Here is a 25,589-nt window from a genome sequence, read left to right as displayed (position 1 = left end):
TCTTTGAGTACAGCAAAATCACTGCCATGTTCAACAAACCAGTGTGAGAGAATTTGAGGTATGTGACATGGTGCGTTATCTTATTAGAAGCAGTGGTTACACTGTGGTCATAAAAGAGACATGGACATGGTGAACAATAATGCTCAGGTGTTCAAACAATGCTCATTTGGTACTAAAAGGCTGAAGATAATATCCCGCACACCTTTACCACCAGCTGGAACTGTTGATACAAGTCAGGATGGAGCCATGCTTTCATGTTGTTTACACGAAATTCTGAACCTACCATTGAAATGTTGCAATAAGAATTAAGACTCATCAGACCAGGAAACATTTTTCTAATCTTCTATTGTCCAGTCTTGGTCAACACATGCGAATTATAGCTTCCGTTTTCTGTTCTGAGCAGACAGGAATGGCACTTGATGTGGTCTTAGCTGCTTCAAGGTTGGACACGTTGTGTGTCTAGAGACGCTCTTCTACATACCTTGGTTGTAACACATGGTTAAGTGTATGACACTGGTAAATGTCATCTTCTTCTTTCTTCATTTGATTGAGAGATACGGTTTTTTTGTAGTTTTGCTTCTGTACACCTCAACCAAAGAGAGCTTGCGTAGTTTTGAAAACAAATATTTAGGTAAAATAAGATGAACTTGAATGAAAATAATGAGACAATGAGAAAAGTATTTTGGCATTGACATAAATGGAAATGCAAGGAAATGCAATACTCTTCAATGACCAAGTCACTCATCTGATCTCAACCAGCTTTTTTCAGTTACTGCAGACAAAACTGAATGTAGACAGACTCGAGGTCGCTGCAGTAAAGGCCCTAGCAGATCATCTCAGGGAGGAAACGCAGCATTTGGTGATGTTCATGGGTTTTAGACTTCAGGCATTGATGCAAAATATTTTCATCACGTTATTTTGTCTAATTAATCTTGAACCTCTAAAAAGGGTACTATGTATAAAAAAATAGTTGTAATTAACTTTGCATTAACTGTTTTTGGAATTTAAAGCTAAAAATCTGCACTTCAATCACATTTCGATTGTTTGATTTGAAATACACACACACACACACACACACACACACACACACACACACACACACACACACACACACACAGTGGCGGTGTAAAAACAATTCTGTCTTTCAGTCACAAAATATTTTATCTCAGTTACCTTGTATTTATCAACTGGTTAAACTACGGGCATATCATACTGGCATAAAGGCCTGGATGACCTCTAATTCCCTACCTCTGAATTCAGACAAAAAAAGGTCACAGTACTCAGACCTAAAAAATCTTAGAAAAACAGTGTCTCACTAGAAATTCATTTTAGATATTTCACTTTTACATGGCATTACCTTGGAAAATATCTAGCACTGCTTTCTTTCTTCTGCACAATGTCCTCAAAATTAGAAAGATCCTGTCTCAGAGCAACACAGATTCCTCACTTGTAGGCTGGACTACTATAATTCATTAATATCAGGTTGTTCTAAAAGTTTCCCAAAAAGCCTTCAGTTGATCCAAAGTGCTCCAGTGAGAGTACAAACAAGAGCGAGAAAGAGAGAGCATATTTCTCCTATACTGGCTTCTCTTCACTAGCTGCCTGTTAAAGCCTGAATTAAATTTAAAATCCTTCTCTCTGCTGATGGTTGCCCCTCCATAAACCTGGTTTTGCTAGAGATTTCTTCCTGTTAAAAGGGAGTTTTCCTTCTCACTATCACTGTTCTTGTTTATAAAGGGTCATGTGACTGTTGGGATTTTTCTTTGTTTTAAACATTGTAGGGTTTTTACATTACAGTGTAAAATGCCCTGAAGCAACTGTTGTTGTCAATTGGTGCTATATAAATAAATCAAATTTATTGTAATTGAATGTAAAAAGTAAAAAAAAAATGCATTGTTCATTTAACTGTAATAATATATTTTATTGTACTCATGAAATATGATATTTGTTTTTATCAAAAGGTGCATCATCAAACCCTTGATTAATTTTAAACAACCTCATGTCGACATTTTTGAGCACCAGAGTTAAACGTAAGAACAACAGACTTCACTAGAGGTCTAATCACTGTGGCCTAAAGCAACTAGCGACTCAGTGTTTCACTGTATTTTAAACAAGTTTCATTTTCTGCGAAGAGACGGATGAGCCATGCGGACAAACATTTAAAACACTCTAAACTCGAGGTTCACTTTGAAGTTTTTTCCAGCGCTTTCAACCACATCTCACACAGTCTTCATCATCAGGGAAGGTAGTTTGTTACACTATTAAAATATACCTGCTCAGTAGCTGTTATAAAAAAATTTAAAAAAAAAAAGCTTGTCAGTCTGTTGCCATGCAACAGACTGACAAGTGACAATTGAACAAACTCCATTCACCGATGAAGACCATGCAATACTGTTGAAAGCCTCGGAGAAAAAAGCTAATGAGACAGTCTTGAAGGGTATTTATACTCCTTTTCAGGGTCAAGACCAGTGTTATTTCTTCAAAATATTCCTACATAATAAATAAAAATTACAAAAACTGAAAGCATCGGATTTGCATCGTTTGGATTAGGATGCATTACGCTGGACATTATTTGGGGAACAGTTTAGGATTCATAAGGCAGCATAGATATGTCTGGATCCGGATTGTCGTTGGATTAAAAAGCACCACTGATATCTAACATATGGACGGACTTCACAGAGTCGACTTCCCTGTTCTCCTGTTGTATCATCGATGGTGGCCGTGGGGCTCAGGTCAAAGGGAGGGTAGGGGTCTGGGAAGTTTATTGTGCATGTGAGTTTTGGAACGGCATAATGCAGGGGGGCTGTTGTTGTTTTTAGGTCAGGGGAGCTGACTGTCTACTATTTGGTGGTGGGAGTTTTTTTGTTGGTTGGCTGGCACAGACACACAGAGTTAGGCACAGATTTTGGAAGGCAGCAGGGAGGACCTCCCGCTGGGCCCGTCCCGGCACCCCTCTCACTCTCTCACCGTCCCCGGGCAGTAATGAGGGGATCCCCATTGTCTCAGCCATTCTTGTCCTTTTTGCTTTTGATTTGGGACTCTGACAAATACTTTGGTGGTAGGCTATCAACACCACCACCACCAACCACCCTCACACCCACCCCTCTCCTTTTGCACCTTACTTCTTGCTCTGTCTGTCACACACACACACACACACACACACACACACACACACTGACTGGAGTACTTATGCAATTATTCCAGTTTGAATCAGGTCATACCACTGTCCTTTTGGTGTCTGTTCTCTCTGTGAAAGTGCCGCCATTGTCCTCACTAACTGATCAAGTCTGTGAGGAGAGTACACTTGACTTAATATTGACCCAATGTGGCGTGGTTTTGCGGATGGTTGGCTGACAATGGGCCATTGTTCAGTGGGATCCACCCTCTTCAAGACAGACCTGCATCATGGAGTCCTCCTTCACATGGTAGGCCTCCAGCAGGACAGTTGTGTGAGTTAAACTTGACTCGGGCTCTGACGATCTTAGCCGACCATGCCTCTGCAAGTCATTTTTGGCAGTGGTCAAAAGAAGTTCTTCCTAAAGCCAAAATGACCATGTCCTGCATGTGAACTTTCCACTCATGTGCCAGTCTATATCCTGCAGCATGAGGTGAGACGAGGCCACAGAGCTCAGTTAGACAGAGTGGCTGAGGGACGGTCTTGTCCTTCGCCACTCTGCCGTAGCAGAATGGTTTCCAGCCACTGACAATTACCCCGCCATGCTACAGGGCAGCTTGGGAAGTCAGGGAGAAGTCACACACTGTTATGCCAGAGCAAACAGGAAAGGCTTGTTGCTCTTCCAGTACTTCACATCCAGCCCAGGACAGGCAGTGGATGGAGGGGTGGGTAAAAAGTAGAGGGGTGGAGCGGGAATAGACAGAGAGAGAGAGAGAGAGAGAGAGAGGTTGGATAGCAAGCTTGTTTTTTAATTTGGATTTCAAACTGCCATTGTCCACATTTTACCAGAGTCAAGTGCCCCTTGTGCATGGACACTGAGTTCGGTGGACACCGAGTACCATCCTCTAACTAAATTAAATTTAAAGAGACCAGTACTTTTTTTGTTTAGTGAGTGATTAATTCCAAAGCTATTTGGTGTTGCCCGGTTACAGAGATGGACGATCCTGAACAACAGAGGTTTTTTTAAAGGCGATAAAAAGATCCATAATTTGGCCACCCATAGATATTCTTCACATTGTTATTACAGATGATTAAGCTGACGGCACATTCGTTCACATGGCTTGGGTCCTTTTTGGCTTTACTCGATATTCTCAGCTTCCACACAGAAGATTTTTATTTTTTTTTTTGAAGCAAGGATCTTTTGATAATAGGAGGCAGGCAGCACAATGACTTCCAGCAGCACCTCAATGCAACAGTACCGTATCACAATTAGCAGCGCTAAACAGGCTGCACAGACAAGTCCACTCCATCTCGTATGGAGCCTCATCCAGTCCTCTCCGTTTTGTCTGACAAATCCCTCCATTGTTCCTCTGATGATGCTTTTCTTTCGTGGGAACCCTGGCTTGTCTTGTTGATTAGATCCCCTTTGTCTTCCTCCCCTGCAGTGGGCTAGTCTGGAGATTGTGAAACCTCACACTGTAGTGGTGGCTTAATGCCTTAGCATACTTTGTTTATTAGATGATGTTTCAGACATTTATTGGAATCAATATGAAGAAGTTTATTTAAGTCATTAGCTATAGAGTGGAAATAATCACTGTGAATAAATTTCAGCGATTATGTTGGTTGAGATTCATGTAAAAAAGCAAAAAAACGCACTACAATCATCTTAATTTTAATATTTTGTCCCAAAGGAGAAACCCATTCCACCACCACCAGCACCACCACCCAAAGGCTTCTATATATATGGAGATGTTGGTGAGCTTGGATACAGAAAAAGCTCCTATCATTATACAAACTAACATCTCTGTGGTTATCATAATAACTTTGGTTTGGTTTTCCCACCTTTTCAGGCACAGGGAAGACCATGCTTATGGATCTGTTTTACTCCCATGTGAAGAACAGTCGCAAAAAGCGAGTCCACTTCAACGGCTTCATGTTGGACATCCACAAAAGTTAGTAGCATCCTCCCATTCCTCGGCTCTAACAGCCCAATGTTTCCTTGCATGACTTTGTAGAAGTTTTCCGACTCCCCGTGCACCGGAGATCCTATATTTATCCCTCTATTTGTCCTGAAGCCGTCCTGCTAATTGTCTACCATTATGCACACAGGTGAAATTACTGCTTTATTCAGCACTGTCAGTGGGTTTGGGTTGCCGTCGCAGGTGTGCTTTAAGATGTGCCTGACGTTTGTGTGCTGCTTTAAAGGGATCCATCGGAGGAAACAAAGCCTGCCAAAACGGAGGTTAGGGAAAATGTTCACCTATGACCCCATATCACCGGTTGCCATGGAGATCAGCAGTGAGACCTGCCTCTTGTGTTTTGACGAGTTTCAGGTGAGCAACCATGTCACAGGCACTGTTGTAAAGCGGAACATTACACAATGAGAATTTTAAATACTGTTACGTGTTTTGATATTTGTAACTATTGCACTTATATACTGACTAAAGCTGCTCCCTTATTCGCGAACGAGCACCACAGCGGATGGCTCAGTATGTCTGATGTGGATATATTTTTGTCCTGGATGCCTCGCCAGTGATTTGTGCCTCCTCCTGGTGTCGAACTAGGGGTTTTCACACATTAATTGAAAGCCATGTGCTTTATATATTCACTGATAAATATAGTGCTAGTTAAATTTTCTATATTTTTGCCATGCTATTGTTTACATGTGCTATTAATATAAAACGGGGATACGTGTCTGTCAAGTCAGGCTGGATGTTTCATAAATAATATCTGCGTGCTTTTTCCTAGTTTTAAAAGAGGTCACAAAGAGAAAAGAAATAACTGGGAGTTTATGAAGTTTTCAAGTTTTATTCCCTAATATTTCACATTGTTTAGAGTGAATCTGACTAGTTGGCTTTTACCAAAGTGTTGCTTTATTGTACAACAACCCAACTGAATGCTGGGGTCAGCAGAAACTCACAAATCAGACATCTTAAAATCTTTAAAGAATAAAACAAAGCGATAAACTGCTGTTTATTTCCTGCAGTTGGCAGCAATTGGCAGCAATTGCTTCAAGGTTGACCTCTATTTCTGTCAAGATAAGGAACTAGAAAAAACTTGTTCAACGTTGCATTCTCTGTATTTTAAGTTCAGAGTTCTCCTGTGAACAACTGCGTGCTTCTAATCCAAATAAAAAACAGGACTGGGGACACCTAGTGGCCTCTTTTAAATATAGCACAATTGCAAAATGACTTCCAGTTGTATTTTCTCTCTTTAGTGTGTTTAGTTATAGTTTACTAGGACAGATAAAGGTACATTGTTTAATCTCACAATAGTTTGCTCTCAAACCATTACAGCCACACTGTACACAACTAAAGGACCCCCTTGAGTCATTAGTGATGCACAAAGTTCTCACCATTAGAGGTGAGAACCACTACTGAGGCTGTCTACTCTCTGTGAGATTGTTAGTCATTCACTGTAGTGAAGAAAAACACGTGTTTCTGCATTCATCAATAGCCAGCCAAACACATCTGTTAGCAGCACAATGTTGCTCCTTTTACTGATATCATTACAGTTAATGCCAGCAGGTCAGAGGTCACAGAAGGTGCAGTTGCTCCCTCTAATCACTCTCCGTGCATCTGCGTGGATCAAGAGCCGCTCCTTTCATCTGGCCGTCTTTCACATTTTAAACCGCGGCGCTGTTTGTGCATTCTCATTGATTTGTTTTGTTTGCTGTCGCCAGCTTTGCTGTTTTCGCTTGTCGACTGTTGCTACCGGTGAATGGCGGGGGAAACAAGTAGACATGTGCGCGTTGTTTGTGATGCATAAATAAGAGGTTGCGAGGTTGGGAGAGTTGGGGGTTTGGGGTGTGGGGGGTGCGAGGGGCTATACCAATCAGCATCCTCCACCACTCAGCCATGCAAATGAAGCTCTGGGTATCAGTCGCACTCTCCTGCTTCCTTAAGTGAGTGGAGCTAGAAAGCGACTGGCGGCGGCGGGTCAGATGGATCTTATCCTCTTAAATGCTAATGACATTTTTCCATTCTCTTCATTAGCGCCATGCCATTATCAGTAATTTGTAGCCCCCCCCCCCCAGCTCTCCTCCCCTCCTTCCTTTTGCGACCCCTACCCGGCTCCTCTAATGAATACTCGCCATTGAGAGGTCCAAGATGGAAAGATGGGTAGAGAGTGAGAAAGAACGTGAAAGAGTGAGAAGAAAACGCTCGAGCATCATTGTCTCAGGGCCTCAGTCACTGTGTAGCCTCTGTGAAATTGCTCATAGGTTGTGTACATAAAGAGGTGTAACATCAAAAGAGGTTTAATTTGGCACCCGTGTGCCTCGCTGTAAACTGACAGCCGCTTGAGTAATTGGATGCTCATTTAAATATCGGCAATGGCTGACAGAGATTGCACCATTATTTTTTTGTGCTCCACAAGTGCTACATCAGTCCCCCTCCACCTTTCTCATCCTGTGGGTACCCATTCTCTTTCCCTCTTCCCCTAGTCATTCAGCAATCAATATTGCCCCTCATACTATGCCCGTGTGGAGGGCACATGAATAAACAAATCCATGTTGTATAAAAGGTCATTTTTAAATGATTCTTTTGAAATGAAAATAAAATCCTGTGGTCGCAGGAAATGGGGGCCCCTTCAGAGAGACACTGAGCCTTGGCTTTCTGTTGATTCTCATTACACGCACACACAGTCACACACACACGCTAATTTGATGCCCTTAGCCACCTCTCCTTAGCAAAATCAAGGCTTTAACACAAATGTTAATCAAGTATTGGCAAGGGCAGTGGGGCTAATATGCAAAAAGCAGAAGACTCTCCAGAGTCTGAAAGGAAGCATATGCTGTGGGTATGGCCATCAGAAGTGCCTGTTATATACAGGAAAGTAGGTAAGAGGGAATAAGAGGAGAGGGCGGGACAGATGCATGACTGCAAAGTCTTTCTTTTATTCAAGACATTTTCTTTTAGGGTTTTTAAACAAGAAAAGTACTTTAAGGGTCAAGAATTTGGCATTACAGTGAGGCGGTTTTCTCACAATGGATTTCTGTTTGTGCATTTTTACATCTTCTTGGGAGGAAACATTGTCATTTAACAGGATATAAATTACTGTTGACATGAGACCGACAACTTTAAGTTACCAGAGAGGTTGGAAATCCTTTGTGCCCAACTTTCATCCGTCGAGCATCACGTTAAATAAATGTCGCTTTGACAACCGCCAATCACAGGGTAACATTTCTCCCTTTATAGGTGTTCAAAAGAACAACATAGGTTCGAGAGAGAGAGACGCAGACGAGAGAATAAGAACAAAAGTGAGAGCACTGGATTAGTAATAGAAAGGTCAGAGCTCTTCATTTAACAGCTAGCGACTCATAAACGTCCTTGCTTCAGTGTTGTCATCGACCTTTGTTCATTGTGGACTCATGGAAATGATGTAGATGAAAAAGGCAGCAGACAGTTGAATTGGATTTATGTATTGTCACACCGTATAGCCTTGTGTCTAGTACATACAACACACATGCACTTTAATATGCCTTTATGTGGACATGCTTTGATAGAAGCTTTGTCTGCCGTCATGACCCCAGTCCTGCCTCGCATTGCTTTGTTTTTATTATTCTTTCATTCCTCTTGTTTTTCGGCTTCGTTGATTAGCTCAGGTCTTTTTCTTCACCTCAGCTACTCCACTCAACGGAAGGCCAGTTCTTGACCATTTGCAGTAAATTTAAGTGCCTGAGTGTGTGTTTGCATCCATGTGTATACACGTAAGTTTGGGTGGCAATGACCACACAAAAAGGACTGAATGAGCACACCTGAATGACACTGATCAACATGGAGTGATGATGGCATGTTGTGACCTCAAACACACTCGTGCACACACACAGGTGTGGCAAGAAAGGAATAATATGAGATGCTCCTCGACTTCTCTGGCTCTCTTCAATCAGGTGGCGGACATTGCCGACGCCATGATCCTGAAGCAGCTGTTTGAGATGCTGTTTAAAACTGGAGTGGTGGTGGTGGCTACCTCCAACAGACCCCCTGATGGTATGACCAGCAAACATTTTATGCACGTTTTAGCTATTCCTTATTAATTATATTGTTGTAGTCTGTAGCAATAATAATATATCTTGTGCATGTCTTCCCATTCTACTTCTTTTCTTAAAATTTTATTTAAAGCAATGAGTTAAAAACCAAGAGAGTCAGCTGTAATTTTAGCGTCTCAGCAGAAAACACTGTCAACACCAAGATAGATGGTTGCGACTACAAATTGTCAGTAATATAGATATTGAAGTGGGAGATAATAATGAAATCTCAAAATAGAAGAAATTTGATGTCTTTCATTGCAGCTTCCAAACATGTAGTTTCAAGATTTGTCATCTTCATGAGTCTGAAAACTGTTAATTTGGGGAAATTTAGCTCCATTTATAATCTGACAGTGCCAGTGAAAAGCTAATATACACTCAACTGATATTTCATTAGGTAAACCACTCTAGCACTGGGTTGGACACCCTTTTCCTTTCAGGGCTGTTTTAATTCTTTGTGGCACAGATTCACCACGTTAACATGATTGCATCATGCAGTTGATGCAGATTTATCAGCTGCACATCTGTGATGCAACTCTATTGGTGCTCTATTGGACTGAGATCTGATGACTGTGGAGGCCATTTGAATACAATAACCTTAATTTATTGTCCAAGAAAACAGTTTGAGATGATCTGCGGTTTGTGATATGGCGCATTAACCTGCTGGAATCAGCCATGAGAAGATGATACACTGCGTTCATAAAGAGATGGACGTGATCAGCAACAAGATTCAGACAGGCTGTAGCAGTAAAGTTATGCTGAGCTGATACAAAGCTAATATCCCCCACACCATTACATCACCAGCAGCAGCCTAAACTATTGATAAAGCACCGGATGGAGCCATTTCATCTTGTTTACTATTGAAATGTTGCGGCAGAAATTGAGACTCAGACCAATTTTGGTGAGTCTGTGCAAATTCAAGCTTCAGTTTCCTGTATACCCTACCTACTTCAAGGTTTGATATGATGTACATTCAGAGATGCCCTTCTGCATACCTTGGTTGTAACAACAGGTTTTGCTATTAGTTCTGCTCTTCTCTGATCTCCGACATTAACAAGACATTTTGAACTGCAGAAATGGTGCTCACTCTGTTTCACTCTGTGCAGGCAAACCATCAGAAAATCAGCAGTTCCTGAAATATTCACCATACGAAACTCAAAATCACTTTCCTTCCCCTTTCTGATGCATCTAATGTTTGAACTTCAGCAGGTCGATTAGACTCTATATGCCTCTATACGCCTGAGTTTCTTCCCTGTGATTGAATAATTAACAAATCTGCATTAACAAAAGGTTGAATAGGTGTACCTAAAGTTGCCAGTGAGGGTACTTACAACCATAGATTACTTTATTTTGACCACAATTGTCTTCAAAATACTTTTCTCCTGCAAGAATTGAACCAGCTGCGTCCTGTTTACGGCAATTGACCAAAAAAACACCTCACCTCTCCCGCCTAGACATGACGCCATCTTTTAACAGGCTTTGATGTTGCATTTACTGCCCGCAGAGCAAGGATGGAGAAGGAATTAGCAAGTGATCAACGTGGAGATAAATGCATGATGTGCTATCTAAGGTCTTCATCGTCTTTGGGTACATGTAATGTCGATGTCCCAAAGCCTTGAGTGGGTACGGAGTGAATGGCAACAAGGTGGCTCTCATAGACAAAGATGCGCGTCTCTGATATTTACTAGCTATTAAGAACAAAGCCCCAAACCAGGGAAACTTGATAGAGAGGCTACTTGGTATTAATTACATGGTTAATGGAACTCTAAAAGCCATAGGAGACAACTAGACATGAAAGGCATGCATTTTCTGTGTTTATTGATGTGGAGATGCTAGTATCAAAAAGCCCTAGACATGCTTGGAGGGGGAATTCAGAGATAGGTTTGTGCTAGAACGTTCAGTGTTTTGTTGTTTGATGGGGGTTTAATGCAGCTGAAGAGGGATGGAGGGATAAATGGTGTCTTTTTTTTTTTTTTTTAGATTGGGGGGCATTATAGTTGATAGCATGCAGTTTACATTAGCCCATTTAATTCCACTGATCGCAAATGTTTTTAATTATTAGGCTCTATTGAATTATGTATTAATCCAGTTCCAGTAAAGTGTGCAGTGGCACATGTCTCCTCACTCATTAGCAGTGCTGCTCTGGCCTTGTAAATGGTAAATGGCCTGTATTTTTATAGCGCTTTACTAGTTCCTAAGGACCCCAAAGCGCTTTACACATCCAGTCATCCACCCATTCACACACCGGTGATGGCAAGCTACATTGTAGCCACAGCCGCCCTGGGGCGCACTGACAGAGGCGAGGCTGCCGAACCCTCTGACCACCACCAGTAGGCAACGGGTGAAGTGTCTTGCCCAAGGACACAACGACTGAGACTGTCCAAGGTGGGGCTCGAACCGGCAACCTTCCAATTACAAGGCGAACTCCCAACTCTTGAGCCACGATCGCCTTGTCACCTGCCGACGCACTACTTTGTTTCCTGTTCTGTGTTGACTGGGCTGACACTGTTGAGTCTACATACGCTAGCTTAGCAGTAGCTTAACTCACTAGACTTCAGCAACTTGAAGTAACAGCAAATGCAACTCAGTGCCTCTTATTATGTTACACTTATAGTGTGTACAAAGCTAGCAATAGAACACCAGAAAAACAAATGATCTATTCCCATATACAAGTGTAAAGTATATGGGAATTTACTTTACACTTGACAAAGGGCATTAAATATGGAGCTTCAGGAGTGAAGGCGCGCATATGATGCTAGGAATAGGGTGAGATGGAGGCAGGGGATCCGCTATAGAGATCGAAAGAAGAAGAAGATTACAAAAATGGACTAATGGTTTTAGGTTCCATATTTTGAAGCCTCAGTGTTTGCATTTTGGCCGTAGTCATTTTAAGTTTCTGTTTGTTTGTTCGGGTCAGTGCTGAGAAACAGACTAACAAAGCACATCATAGAATTCAGGTCCCAAAGTCAAACAAACACTGCAGCGTGACTGAGAGTTCAAAACTGTCTAAATTCCTTCATCTTTAATAAAATGATCAGCTGCTCCTTTACCAGGTGTAACAACTAAGTTTAGCATCCAGGCATCCATGAAAACAGAATTTATTAAATTTAACAGAGTTAGAGGTTAGCAGGAAGTTAGCGCACTAGTTTTCACCTAAACATACATAGCATGTTCTGACTGAGAGATTTCTAAAAAATTTAAACGTACAGCTCTGCTATCTCTTCCAACATAAATGAAGACAGAAAACTAAACAGCAGTGACTTTTGTAGGGTTACTGAAGTTGGACTAGCTGGTATATAATGATGTGCTACTAATCCCTAGCAACACAGCTATGATAGCATACCATAAACACAGTGGCTGGAGGATGAACGCTAACTTTTTTCCACTTGATAAAAGTTAACGTGAGGATTCCCGATGGTTAGGGACAAATGCAATCGCATGGCAGGATGCTGTAAATGGACCAAACTTCAGTCAGGAGAACAACTGAGATAATCCATCCACAATACGAGGTTAGTCATTAATATGCTGCAACAACATGGGAATAGAGCAGCTGCCAGAGAATTCAACATTAATGAATCAATGATACGGAAGGGAAGGAAGCAAGAAGAATGAGTTGAGTAAAGTTTGACTTATCTGTCTGTTTTGTGTCACTTAATGCACCTTATAATCCGGTGCACCTTATGTATGAAAACAGACCCGTTCATCAACAGTACACCTCATAATCTGGCGCCTTATAGTCCAAAAAATATGGCATTTATTTTTTAAAAGTTGAGCCAAACTTTTAGAAGGGTTGTGTGAAAAATTAAGAACATCTGTACTGTTTCTACAGGAATTAGGGTAGGGTAACTAGCGGCCAGGTGCTACTAATCAAATGTAGTTGATTAACTGATCATCAGTGTGAGCATCTGCCAAAGTGAGCGTCTGCCAGAGTTTTGGCAGTTTGCTAGTATGGAGCATTCAGGTGTGTGTTAATACAGTGCAGAAAGAAAGATATCAGCAGTGATCTTAAAGAAGCAATTGCTGTTGCTGCCCTTTACTGTGGGAAGAATTATAAAGCCATTTCCAAACAATTTGAAGTTTATTATTCTACACTGAGGAAGATTCTTCAAACTGCGCATACCTCAGAAAAACTGCAAGCTCCATATCTCAGACTCTACAGGTTAGCATGTTAAATGTTGAAGTCCAGGAGAGTACAGTTAGAAAAAAACTGAACAAGTATGACTTGTTTGGAAGGGTTACCTGAAGAAAAGAGCATGGCAGCACAGCTTTTGTTTCCAGAGTTGCACAAACCACAAGACTTCTAGAAAAAGTCCTTTGGAGAGACTTGACCATAGTGGAAATGCTTGACCATATTGCACAGCACATTTTATGAAGTCCAAACACAACATACCAGCACAAACACCTCATAACAACTGTCAAGCACGGCAGGAGAAGGGTGTTTTGCAGCCACATGATCTGGGAACAGTCATGAACTCTTCTGTATACCAAAGTATTTTAGAGTCACATGTGAGAAATGTGTTTCCGTAACAAGAAATGATCTCAAGCACAGCAGCAAATCTAAAACAGATTGATTATTTTCTAATTTTCAGCCAATGTGTTTCAAAGGCCCAGTCGAAGTCCACATCTCAACCTGATTTAAATGCTGTGGTTGGACCTTAAGAGAGCTGTACATAAACAAATGCCCCCCCAAAACGTAACAATTACTAACACAATTACTGCAGTGAATGTTTAGTTTTTCACACACTGCTTCTGCATCGTGGGTTAGTTTTTGTTAAGTAAATAATGACATGTGTAATACATCACGAGTTTTATGTATTTACCTCATTTTAGGACATTCTACAAGGACTAGATTTGCACCAATAAAGGAAGAAAAATGTACGTCCCAAAACACTGAACTCTCTTTCATAAACCTTTGGCATATTCCAGTCTCACAGGGCACAGTCCATTACAGTATAGAAGTTATTAAGCAAAGGTTATTTTTGTGTCAGGTCCTACTGTAGTAAGCTTAAGTCCAAACATCAACAACGGCCACTTGTTTGCATTTGCAGCTGGAGAGAGCTTGAGCCTCGCTGTGTGTGTGTCTTTGTCCCTGTTTGTGTGTGAATCCCTATCTGTTTTATCTGTCTATCAGGGATGCTACTTCAGATGTAATTTGTTCCAGCCGAGCTAATTGAAACCTCTATTCAGCGAGCTGCTGTGGACATTGTCCGTGCTGAAAAGGCGACAGTCCTTTCTCTGGCCACCATTGTTTGGGAATGTAATGAATTTTATGTTGCTGCCGCTGCCGGTAGAGAAATCCATTTTTCTCCCCTGGTCCCAGTCCCTTTTGTCGTGCCTCCCCACCCATCCTTCAGTTCATCAATAGCCACTTTATCTGCCAATCTGTGGCGAGGGGATGACATTATTAGAAGGCTAAACAGCAGCTCTAATACAGGCCCTCCCTTCCTCTTTCAGATCTGTACAAAAACGGACTTCAGAGGGACACCTTCCTACCTTTCATCGATGTGCTGAAGGTAGAGACAAAGTCATCCCTCTCTCTTGTCTTTCTAATTTATTCAGTTGTTTATCTCGCGCGCGCGCGCACGCACACACACATACACGGACACACACTTGCATGTATGCCTCTGTGTCCGTCTTTTTGCAAGTTGCTCTTAGTGGTTTGATGTTTTCTGCTTCATGGATGCTTCACACAGTGTCACAAAGCTGTCTTTGATCATACCAGGGCACACTGAAAGACTCACAGAGAGAGAAAGGCAGAGAGAGATGGAAAAGAGTGTGAGTGGGTACAGGTAATGTGAATGGGAGAGTGGGAGATGGGTGGACTAGCTGTGACTGACCCAGGCTGCTTGCATTTCAAAAGTAGAGGGGGGTGGTGGGCGGGGGGTGGAGCGGAGAACAGGAGCGATGTGACGGTTAGCATTTCTAGCGAAAAATCTACTTTGCAATTTAAGCAGGTAGCACCATTATCCTGCCTGCATCCCAGATGATCATTGATGTGTTTGGAGTGATCGTGATCATAAATAATTGCATATTAATTTGTTGTCATGCATTTTGCAACAGAGGAGGGCAGCATTCTTGCGCCTTTTATTGGTATTTTGTCTGAATAGTAAAGGCAAGCGTTGACACTGCTGCAATTTTTTTGGGCAAGATAGCAAGTGAAAGTAAGCAGCTTAGCGTTATTAAGAATTTAAAACTGAGAACCCCTCCTCTGACACTAAACGTACCGGATAAACTCATAATTGAACAATATGAAGTCCTGTAAGTATGAGGCACCTGAGCTGTGCAACCTTCCAGTTTCATATAATCACATTGATGCAAACCACTTGCACTGCCATCGTTTCGTTATGTAGGACGGCCAATAATTAATAATAAGTTCTAATTTACCAAAACTAAGAGTTTCCTTAATGCCCCAGGTTGACCACGCTGACTTTATTAGGGATTCCCTATAGAATATCTTGTTATATATTATGACCTTTAGTTTGAAAGCAGACATTTTTTACACACACACAGTCACATAAGCAGTGCTCGGCTAAGGTCTGGCTCAGGCACACTCCTGGTATGAAGTAGTAGATAAATGCTCTCTTGTGAGTGCGCTGAAAATCGCCACTCATACTGCTACTTGAATTTTGTGGCTTTTTGAATGAAATTGTTGTTAAATTCTCATTATTATTCGGCATGCCTCATTTACTTTTAATAGGAACTTTTACACAGGATTATACATATACAATAGTAAACGCCTTATTATTGACTTTTGGTTTATTTTTGAAAACAAATGCATTCGTTTTTGTTCATACTATGATGGGGATTTTGTTAAAGAAATACAATACATGATATAGAACATAGTCACTCAGATTAATTTAGGCTTGGTTATTTATGAAATGACTTAACATGGCATTGCCTCTGAATATATTCAGGTATCACAGTATTTTTAACCCTAAAACTCCGATTTAGCTCTGATATAATAAATAATCTGTTGCATTACAAATGCTAAAGTGAATATGTGTGCAAAATACAGGCAATCTAACCTGACCAGAGTTATCAAACCACTGTAACATTAAACACACGCACATTTGAAGTCAAACCCACTAAAAGTTGCATAGAGTCTTGGACTCACCCTGCACCCCACCTGCTAACCCAGCAGCAGCAGCACCCTTGCCCTCTCTAATCCACCCTCATCAAGGTCCTGAATGCCTGCTGTCCCTCTCTGCCCCGTACTGGCTCCTCTCTTTCAGGATACCATGTTTTCCTTTGTGAGGCCATCTGGTTGGAGGGTTTGGGGGTGTTTTTTAGGTGGGGTGCTATGGATTCTCTATAGTGATCTGTCCTGTAAAGTTAAAGCTTGCTAACTAGCTGACCCTTAATAGATTGAATGAATGCTCGCAGGGAGCAGCCGCTGACTCGGCGCAGATCGCCTCCGCATGTGCATGCCAGCGTGTGTTTCTATGGTGAGTGCAGGAGAGAAAAGAGGGTGTTAACATACAAAAATAGCCTCTGACCTCCTCCCCTCATCACCTGAGCCGGAGTGGTAAGGGTTAATCCGCCACTTTTGTCCGCCTCGGATGATGTCTTTATCTAACTGTTGACTTCTGATTAGTTGGGTCACCTTTCCTTCTGCAGCTCCCGATCTTCCACAATCATCCAGTTTTATATTTAAAAAATGATTTAATGACTTGCAACGCACGGGCTACATACAACTTCATTTAATCCAGAAGACGCTGTTTATTTTTTTATTGTCATCATTTAGTTTGTTTGCTATTTTTCATCCACACAGTCGTTTGTAATTTCTCGTCCTTTGTAGCATCTCTGTAGACTCCATTTATGAGTCTATTCAGTTGTTCCGGCGTCTTTTTCTTTGCAGCCGCTGCAAAGCTCGTAGTTTCGTGAAATACAGGGTTTGGGGTTTTTTTTCTTTCTTTTTTTTAATGGATGCTGCCAGTATTGTAACGAAGACACTCTTTCTCTCTCTGGCAAACTGTCCTCGCTCTCCACTCCACTTTTCATTGCCCATCCTCTCTCTCCACCCCTCTATCCCCACTCTTTATTCTATCACTATCCTGTTCTGCTCGCTGGCTTTACTCACCCAAGGTCAGGTCTCTGTATTTTGGTAGCAGAATAGTGACTTTATTTTCCCTCCACTTGTTCGATTGCAGTTGCGCACAAAGCTGCCGAGGGGAGAAAAACATGACAACAACCCTGAGGCAACTTTGAGTATCTCTGAGTTTCTATCTGTTTTTAACCCTTCTTTTGATCCACTTTTCATCTCTTTTTTTTTGTGTCACTGTCAATACTGGCTCTGTGCTGAGCAGTTGGTGATGAGAAAAAATGAAATATATAAATCAAAACAGAATGACAAAGAGAGAAAGGGAAAAACTGAAGAATGAGAGGGACATGGTCCTCCACTGAAGACCTTGGTAAGAAGGACCGTGTGTGAAGAGCTGGAAGAGTTCAAATCAAATAGATTTTGATATTTGATGACAGTCATTGTCTTTTAAAATATTTAATGGCAGCATGCTTCGAGGGCAAAGCTCACTTCTTTCATATCAGTGTCTCTCGCTGTCTGTTCTGAAACCTGAACAAGGGGTGATAGGACAAATCGATTTCTTTTAAGCACAAAGAATCAGACCAGGATCCTAATTGTTACCTAAATTTTAATTATGGCAGTTACCTTGGTTCCGTTTGGGCAAATGATGTTTTCCTGTTTTCTATCAGAGTGTTCAGATGTCAGATGTGTAATAGTAAGCGTGTACAAATATAGAAATGTCTCTTAATTCGACTTTCATGGGGTGCGGTTTTGCCTTTGCTAGTCACAGTACAGACAACCAGGAAATCAGGGAAAACAGTAGAAGTCAAGCCACCCCGGAAGTGACATAAAGTCAAGCTCCTCTCCCAGTAGATCAGCTGATCTCAGTGGGAGCCCACATCATCTGGCAAACTGACTAAACTGACTAAAGTCACATGTGCAAACCATGTTCACCCTACCTATCTGAATCACTGTGACATCTTTATTCACTGATGCCTGCTCTGTCGTCTTCTTGCTGCTTTCAAAACCCACAGGAGGAGGTCCCAGAACAGAACTGTACCACCAAATATAAGTGACCACACATGGAAATAACAATTTTTGGCTACAGTGATCCTAACAGAAATTCTATTCTGAGACTAACTTTATGTATATTACTGACATCAATACCCTTTTGAATGTCAGATTTGAATTATTTGCATCCATTTTAATACACCAGATAATTAGTTATTCACTAATCAGTATCTTTATAGGCAGCAGACTAAGACAGAACACAATCTAACTCGAGACCGAGGTGCTGGGGAGAATTAACTTATATGTAAAAAAAATTTTTTACAAAGTCAGCGGTACAAAATCTCAGATGGATGGGGGTAGTACGGACAGGTTTTCACAGTGCACAGAACAAGAAAGATGAAGTCTCTTATTTAATTTTGCTGATTCCTTTTTAATTGTGCACATAAAGTCCTGCAGGTTTAAAAGACTGCAATGCTACATTGTTGAAGTCTTCTTGTAAAGGTCTTGCAGGTTTATACTATACAAGATGATCAGAGAGCAATTTTTGTAATAAACTGTGTGGAGCCCATGTTTTGCTCGCGTCTGTCACGATCAACAAATGGAGCCTCTGTTGGCCAGGTGCAGGTAGCACACACTGCCCGAGTTACCGTTTTGGTTCAGTCCTGGGCCAACGAAACTCGATGGGTTGAGAGCGGGGGGTCCGGTGGGGTCCTGGATCACAAAAGATGGGGCCTCCAACTCAAACGATGTTTCCCCAAGAGGAGCAGCCGAGGCAGGAGGAGGTTGTGAGAACGACCCTGCAGAACAATCCATCGCCGGCCCAAGGCAGTCACACTTTAAGGGAATAGATCATTAGGTGTAATTAGGGTGTTCACATTGTCACGTACCCCCCCAGACGGCCCAAGAATGAATAAAATCACCAGATACACCCCCAGCCGGCTCGCATGCGTGCACGCACACACACTAACTAAGCAGCTCCCCAGTTAGTGAAAACACTTTGATGTCAGAAGAGTCGTCCAGAACTTGCCAGCATAAAGGCACTGTTTTAAGCTCTCCCCCCCCCCCCCCCCCCCCCCCCGCCACACACACACACACACACACATCTCTCTCCCTCTCTCTCGACCCCTCTGTCCCTGCCACCTCCCACTTTTTTTTTTTTTTCCTGTCCCTCCACACAAGGCTGTAAGACACACACGGATGAATGAACGACAACCTTTCCCCTCCTCCCCTCACCCCCCTCCAACCCCCGTCTCTTTTTCAGCCTTCCCACCCTGCATTTCTTTGAGGCCTGGTCAATTCTCCAGGCCAAACAAAAAAAAAAAAAGCATCAAATGTTTTCTGCTGCTGGGTAATGAGGGAGTGGACCTCATCAGGGCCCAATAGTCAGCTATCCTTGGCTTTTGTTGCAGCTCAATGGCACCGCGCTCTTTGAAAAACTCAAAAGCAACTTTTTGAGGAGTAAAGGATAGAGAAAGATATGTCATGGAGGGAGCGGGCACAGAGGGGAGTGGAGGGAGCAGGGGGGTAAAAAAAAAAAAAAGCCACTCTGTTTTTATGCTAAACGGCTGTCCAGTGAGAGCAGTGGACAGCTTGGACAATGACATGATTGGAGCTACATGTGTTTGGATGACTTTCTTCCAAAGAGTCTCTGATTCTCATGTCTGTCATCTCTCTCTCTTGTGTCTGAGCCGGTGAATGCATCTGTGCGAGCAGGGGAACTCTTAATTTGCTGCTTTTCTTTGAATCAGCGAAACGTTTGCCAGGTTTTTACACCACTAGTTTAAAAAGCTAATATTGTTGCCTGATGGTAATAAACCTTAGGGCTGCACTTCTTTTCTTTTTATGGTTTAATCTGTCATGTGTCTTAATAATGATTAAAATAACAAAAACTGCAGATTGGAGTTTCTTTTAAGTTAATTAACAAGACAAAATCTAAAGAGGTGATTATTTAGAAAATAGAAAATACTACAAAATTCCATTAGAAAAACTTCAAAGTATTGCAAATGGATAAATTAATCAAATTGTGAGCCTTTAAAATTACTAAATAAAAAAAAATCTAAAGACTGCACACTTGTGACCAACAAATTTGTTACAACCTAAATATTTTCTCAACTTGCAGCACGAGCGCATTTTTATCATTTTTCCTTAAAATAAATGATCACCTCTTCTATCCGTCCACCTGACGAAAGAAAAAAAAAAGCTGTTACTCCACTATTTGTACATCGCCATTCGCCGATTAAACTGAAGGGACTGTTTAAGACGAGATTTAAAAGTTGCAAAGTAGACTGACTACATTTGCGAGAGGAGGTTGTCGGTGGCGGCGTCGGGGTGCGGGGAGGCTGCAAAACCACAATGTGTAGGCGGATAAAAATCTTAGAGGAGTGAGAACTTGACAATCCCCTCAAGATGGATAATCAAGTAATGACCCGCGAGGCCTCAGCCTCATCTGATTATAAATAACCAATGGAATCATCATCACTGATTGTGTTTCCATTCCTCCTTCTTTTCCCCTCTCGTATTTGCACCTCGCTCCTCCGTCAAGGAACGCAACAACCGCCTTTACCGTTGGTACGTTAGAGACGAGGTTCATAAAGGGAGGGAGTTGAAGATGGCAGGAGAAAAGACAAACTGAGATACTAATGATGTGGCGGCAATAGTGACAAGTTTTTTTTTCCTACTTTTTTTTTTCTTTTCTGGAGGGACTATTTACCCGTTGGTGGGGTCACAGTAGGTTGATGAAATGACACCTCCCTTTTGTGCGTGGGGGAGGGCGAGTTTGTCAGGTTGTTATTAAGCCTGATTCAGCCAATTGGCTCAGAGTGGGAACCCCGTTTGTGTGAGCGGACACGGAGATAAAAAGTTGACAGCAGAGAAGAATAGAGTATTTCCGTCCCCTTGCTTTGTGATGATTACTAATTATCCTGCAGCTTAAGGAGGCCAGTGGCAGAAATTCACTGATTTCATAATTTACTGGAGCTGTCGCTGAATACTCAGTCAGCCGATGATGGCTTGGATGGGATGATATGCAGTTCCTCTCTTTTCTTTGATAGAATAGTGGAGATGATGATTATAGTTTGTGCTGTACTCCCTGACATGAATCTTGTTGACGTTTTACTCTATGTGGAAAAGTTTGAACCCTGCATCGCAGGTTCACCCCTGCTGTAACGCACTTGAATAGCTGCAGAACAATGGATCGGCTCGGCAAACCGAGAACAGCTGACACAAAATCCCAAAGCTGTCGGAGGATAGGAGATAAGATGCCGGCTGCCTTCTGCGATGCCTTGTTATTTAATTTAATACTTTTTAGGGTTGTTCTGTATCCATTTTAGTGTGAAAGAAGTGAAGACACAAAGCTCTGATTGTCCATTTTACAGGGTTGCCATATTAACAATGCATCATCAAGACAAATCAAGCTGTCACAATGATTTAAACCTGAAGAAGTGCAATATGTTTTAGCATTTCTATCAGCAATCACCAATATGAAAATCAGAGCTAAGCGAAAAATGTACAAAGTTCTGATATTTCTTTAATTTTCCTTATCTTTTTATCAAATAAAAGGACAAGAATAATCGATTAGGTGTGTTAGATGAAGCCTGACACGTCTTAGACTGTCAGTGTTGTCCAGAAAGATTCAAATCTCCTTGTGACAAACATGGAAACTGTATTTAATTTTGTCGTCAGTCACACAGGAGGTCCTGCTGCTGTAAATGCTCACGGGCTCAATGAAGCTGATGCTAAAAGTTGTCTCTAAATTAGTCATTTACATAAAATTATGGGGCAAAAAGAGCACAAATAACAGTGTGTGTGTGTGTGTGTGTGTGTGTGTGTGTGTGTGTGTGTGTGTGTGTGTGTGTGTGTGTGTGTGTGTGTGTGTGTGTGTGTGTGTGTGTGTGTGTGTGTGTGTGTGTGTGTGTGTGTGTGTGTGTAAACAGGAATACTGCCACACCGTCTGCTTAGACACAGGGATTGACTACAGGAAGCTTGGCGAGGCTGCAGCAGGGAAACTTTACTACCTGTAAGACACACAAACACGCACACACAAGCACACTACCTCTCTGCTTCCCTCTTTATAGTCCTCCTCAGCCCAGAGTTTGTGCGGAGGCTGGGTTGAGTTGACATTAACCTGCATTAAACACACACACACGCACACAAACACAGGAAATGCTTGTGCACATCATGTAGTTTGGGCAGAAAGAAAAGGCAAACAGATGAATAAATGAGGGAGACGCAGGCTGGGAGGTTTATAAAGACCTGCATTACCTTGAGAGATCCATGAAAAGAATAAAAAGAGGAGTCAATAGAATATGAGAAAAGGGCAGAGCTTTAAAAGCTAGTTTTCTATTTTCCTTGTTACATATGCGCTGTTAGGAACTCGCGCACGCAGGCAAACAAGTGCTTTCGTCTTTTCACTGTATGTAAATAGAGTACATCACACCCTTTTACCTGGAGTTAAAACACAAGCACACGCAGACACGAACACACACACTTCACAATCTCATTTCGACGTGTATTCACAGGCTAATGCTTGTGTTTAGAGCCTAACATCCTGTTTTTTACCGATGGAGTGAAAAGCTAAGTACCCCTCTCCCCTGCTCTCCTTGCTGCCACCGTTTGATGTGGCCACTTCAGCATTATTAATTTCATATCCTATTATTTCCTTTCTGTTTCGTTGCCTGTGTGTGCGCGCGCTGGTGCATGTGTGTTGTGCAGCACAGGGGAGCCTGGTGCAGAGGCCTTCTTGGATGCACTGTTTGAAGAGCTCTCATTAAGACAAAAGAGTGGTAAGGGCATTTAAGGAAGACAATGCATTTTAGAAAAATTGATTATGTTTTACTTTTTTTCTGTGACACAAGGACACGTCAAAATTACACATTTTGTAATATTTATATATATGAAAGATAAAAGAAAATACCAAAATCAACAGTGTTGATAACAATTAGAAAAATCATCAATTTCTACCTTAATTTGTCTCACATTTATCCTTTCTTAGTATTTAAGGCTCAAAAATAGATTTTAATTTTTTATTTTATTGTTGTTGTCTTTTTAAATTCCCGAAACAGCTGGGGATTTTGAAGACCATGACTTTTCAATCATACAGGATTATCTAGTGTATCTGCTGAAGGTTTTTTTAAATGCTAATTTTCATGCCACCCAAGCCCACGAGACGGCTCACTCACCTACTTTAAATAGTTCTGTTACAACAATAGAAGTCTGTGGCACAGAGAAATAACATTTATCAGGGTTAAACTACATAGATAATACAATTGTACTTTTTTTGGGCTATTTGTGATGCTTTACATGTCATTTTTTTATATGTTATAATTCAACAGGAAAAAACAAAAGCTGCACAATTCTAAATTAAAAACAAACTCTAGACTTGAACTTAGATTTTCAAAATTACTGGGCCTTAAAGGGTTTTTTTTTTTGTAACACTGTGAAATTTTAGGATTTAATTGTATAGTAAATAGTTTTTTAGTAGTAAACAGTATTTTTCATTATGTTTTCTTTTATTTTGTCTTATATTAGAGGTTAAAAGATCAAAAATCGTGAGTGTGTAGTAAAGCAAATTTCATAAATATACTACCTTTTAACCTAACTACATGTATATACTGTAGCCATTGTACATTGTGTGTGTGTTTCCATAGCTACAGGTCCCCGGGTGCTCTCAGTGCTGGGTAGAGATGTGACTCTAGAAAAGACCTGCGGAACCGTTGCTGACTGTACTTTTGATGAGCTGTGCGGCAGAGTGAGCATTGTTACGATTAATTTGTCATTATTGTGCAACAAAACAGGCTGATACATAACGACACTTAACATCTTTTGGCCACATAAAACTTAGAGTAAAACAAGGAGTGTTTTAAGGTAAGCTTTTCTTGGTTTTTAGCTTTAACACCACAGTTACTCGCTATACAGATAGAGAACAAATTAGAACTGCTTGATGGCATTTAAAACAGCCTGTGACCTCTAACCAAAGTCAAACCACATCCTTTTTCTTGTTCTTTTTTTTTTCTACTGAGACACACAAAATCCACTCATTACTAATCAAAACTGCTCAAATTCGAAGCACTTCTCTTGTCCCTGTATTACCTCTATGCTCTGTTTATTGTCCGGGCCTTTGAACTGGATGAGGTATTTTCTGCTCAATGTCAAAAAGAAAGTCTATTGACATTTTTTATGATTAGTTGTGCCCACTGCACCTGAAAAAGGAAGTGTGTAGCGTGTGCAAAGTCTCAACCCTGATGGACAGCGGTGAGTTTTAGAAGGCATGTGAGCTTCAAGGCTTCCTCTGGCATATGTTGGCGAGTCCTCATTAATTTTAAGAGCAATCAGCCTGAATGGCAAAGAACCAAGGACGAGGACAAAAATTACAACAGCTAGAACCTTTTTGCACAAGGTGCCCTCACTTCACAGTTGTCATTTTTTCAGGCCATGTGTGCAGAGTGCAGAAATTCACAGTGCCTGTACCCATTTATGGAGCAGATGTGCACATGTGCAAAGCTGAAATCTTTGATGTGTTCTTTTGTGGTGTGCTGTCTGTTTGAAGCTCGGGTCTGACTTTGTTTCAGTATCTCACATGCTCTGTCGTTCTCCAGGCTTTGGGTGCCAGCGATTACCTGGAGATGGCGCGGCTCTTCGACACAGTATTGATCCGCCGCGTTCCCGTGCTGACGCTGTCGATGAAGGATCAGGCCAGACGCTTTACCACCCTCATAGACAACTTCTATGACAAAAAGGTGAAAACAAAAAAAAAAAGAATGAAAGGCATGGATTCTATTACACTCATGTGTTACCGAAGGATTTCTAATGCAGCTTTTCTACCTTTATTTACAACTTTTAGAAATCTTCCTACATTACATCCATAAAAGTGTTGGATGTGTTCGACATCTCAGTTCAAAACCAAGAGTGTGTAATATAAAATACTCGACTCTTGGCTTCCAACAAGATATATATACACTAAAAAAAGTTTGGACACACCTTCTCATTTAATGTTTTTTCTTATTTTCATGACTATTTACATTGTAGATTCTCACTGAAGGCATGAAACCTATGAATTACCACATATAGAATTATGTAGTAAACAAAAAAAGTCTGAAATAACTCAGAACATGTTTTATATTTTAGATTCTTCAAAACAGCCACCCTTTGCTTTGATTACAACTTTGCACACTCTTGGCATTTTCTCGATGAGCTTCATGAGGTAGTCACCTGAAATGGTTTTCCAACAGTCCAGAGCTCCACTCCATCATTCTCCTTCTTGGTCAAATAGCCCTTACACAGCCCGGAGGTGTGTTTGGGGTCATTGTCCTGTTGAAAAATAAATGATTGTCCAACTAAACGCAAACCGGATGGGATGGCATGTCGCTGCAGGATGCTGTGGTAGCCATGCTGGTTCAGCGTGCCTTCAATATTGAATA

General features: G+C 41.4%; 1 protein-coding gene across 4 annotated transcripts in view; it reads left to right on the top strand.

The window, feature by feature from the left end:
- afg1lb (AFG1 like ATPase b) overlaps positions 1-25,589 on the top strand; it is a 30,438-nt gene that overhangs the window by 1,054 nt on the left and 3,795 nt on the right. Inside the window, exons 3-11 of one of the 4 annotated variants that reach the window (XM_026194145.2) lie at positions 4,807-4,870; positions 4,966-5,067; positions 5,321-5,448; positions 9,006-9,105; positions 14,598-14,656; positions 22,107-22,189; positions 22,885-22,955; positions 23,820-23,920; positions 24,768-24,908. In XM_026194145.2, the coding sequence (XP_026049930.2) occupies positions 4,807-4,870; positions 4,966-5,067; positions 5,321-5,448; positions 9,006-9,105; positions 14,598-14,656; positions 22,107-22,189; positions 22,885-22,955; positions 23,820-23,920; positions 24,768-24,908 (849 nt within the window). The remainder of the gene's footprint in view (positions 1-4,806; positions 4,871-4,965; positions 5,068-5,320; positions 5,449-9,005; positions 9,106-14,597; positions 14,657-22,106; positions 22,190-22,884; positions 22,956-23,819; positions 23,921-24,767; positions 24,909-25,589) is intronic. The other 3 variants (XM_026194147.2, XM_080289593.1, XM_026194148.2) reach the window with 3 other exon arrangements.

This window comes from Astatotilapia calliptera, chromosome 15 (genome assembly GCF_964374335.1).
Source record: "Astatotilapia calliptera chromosome 15, fAstCal68.1, whole genome shotgun sequence".
In the NCBI taxonomy this organism is placed as follows: Eukaryota; Metazoa; Chordata; class Actinopteri; order Cichliformes; family Cichlidae; genus Astatotilapia; species Astatotilapia calliptera.
The sequence above is the reverse complement of the archived record's forward strand: the minus strand, read 5'-3'. Positions and strand labels throughout refer to the sequence as shown.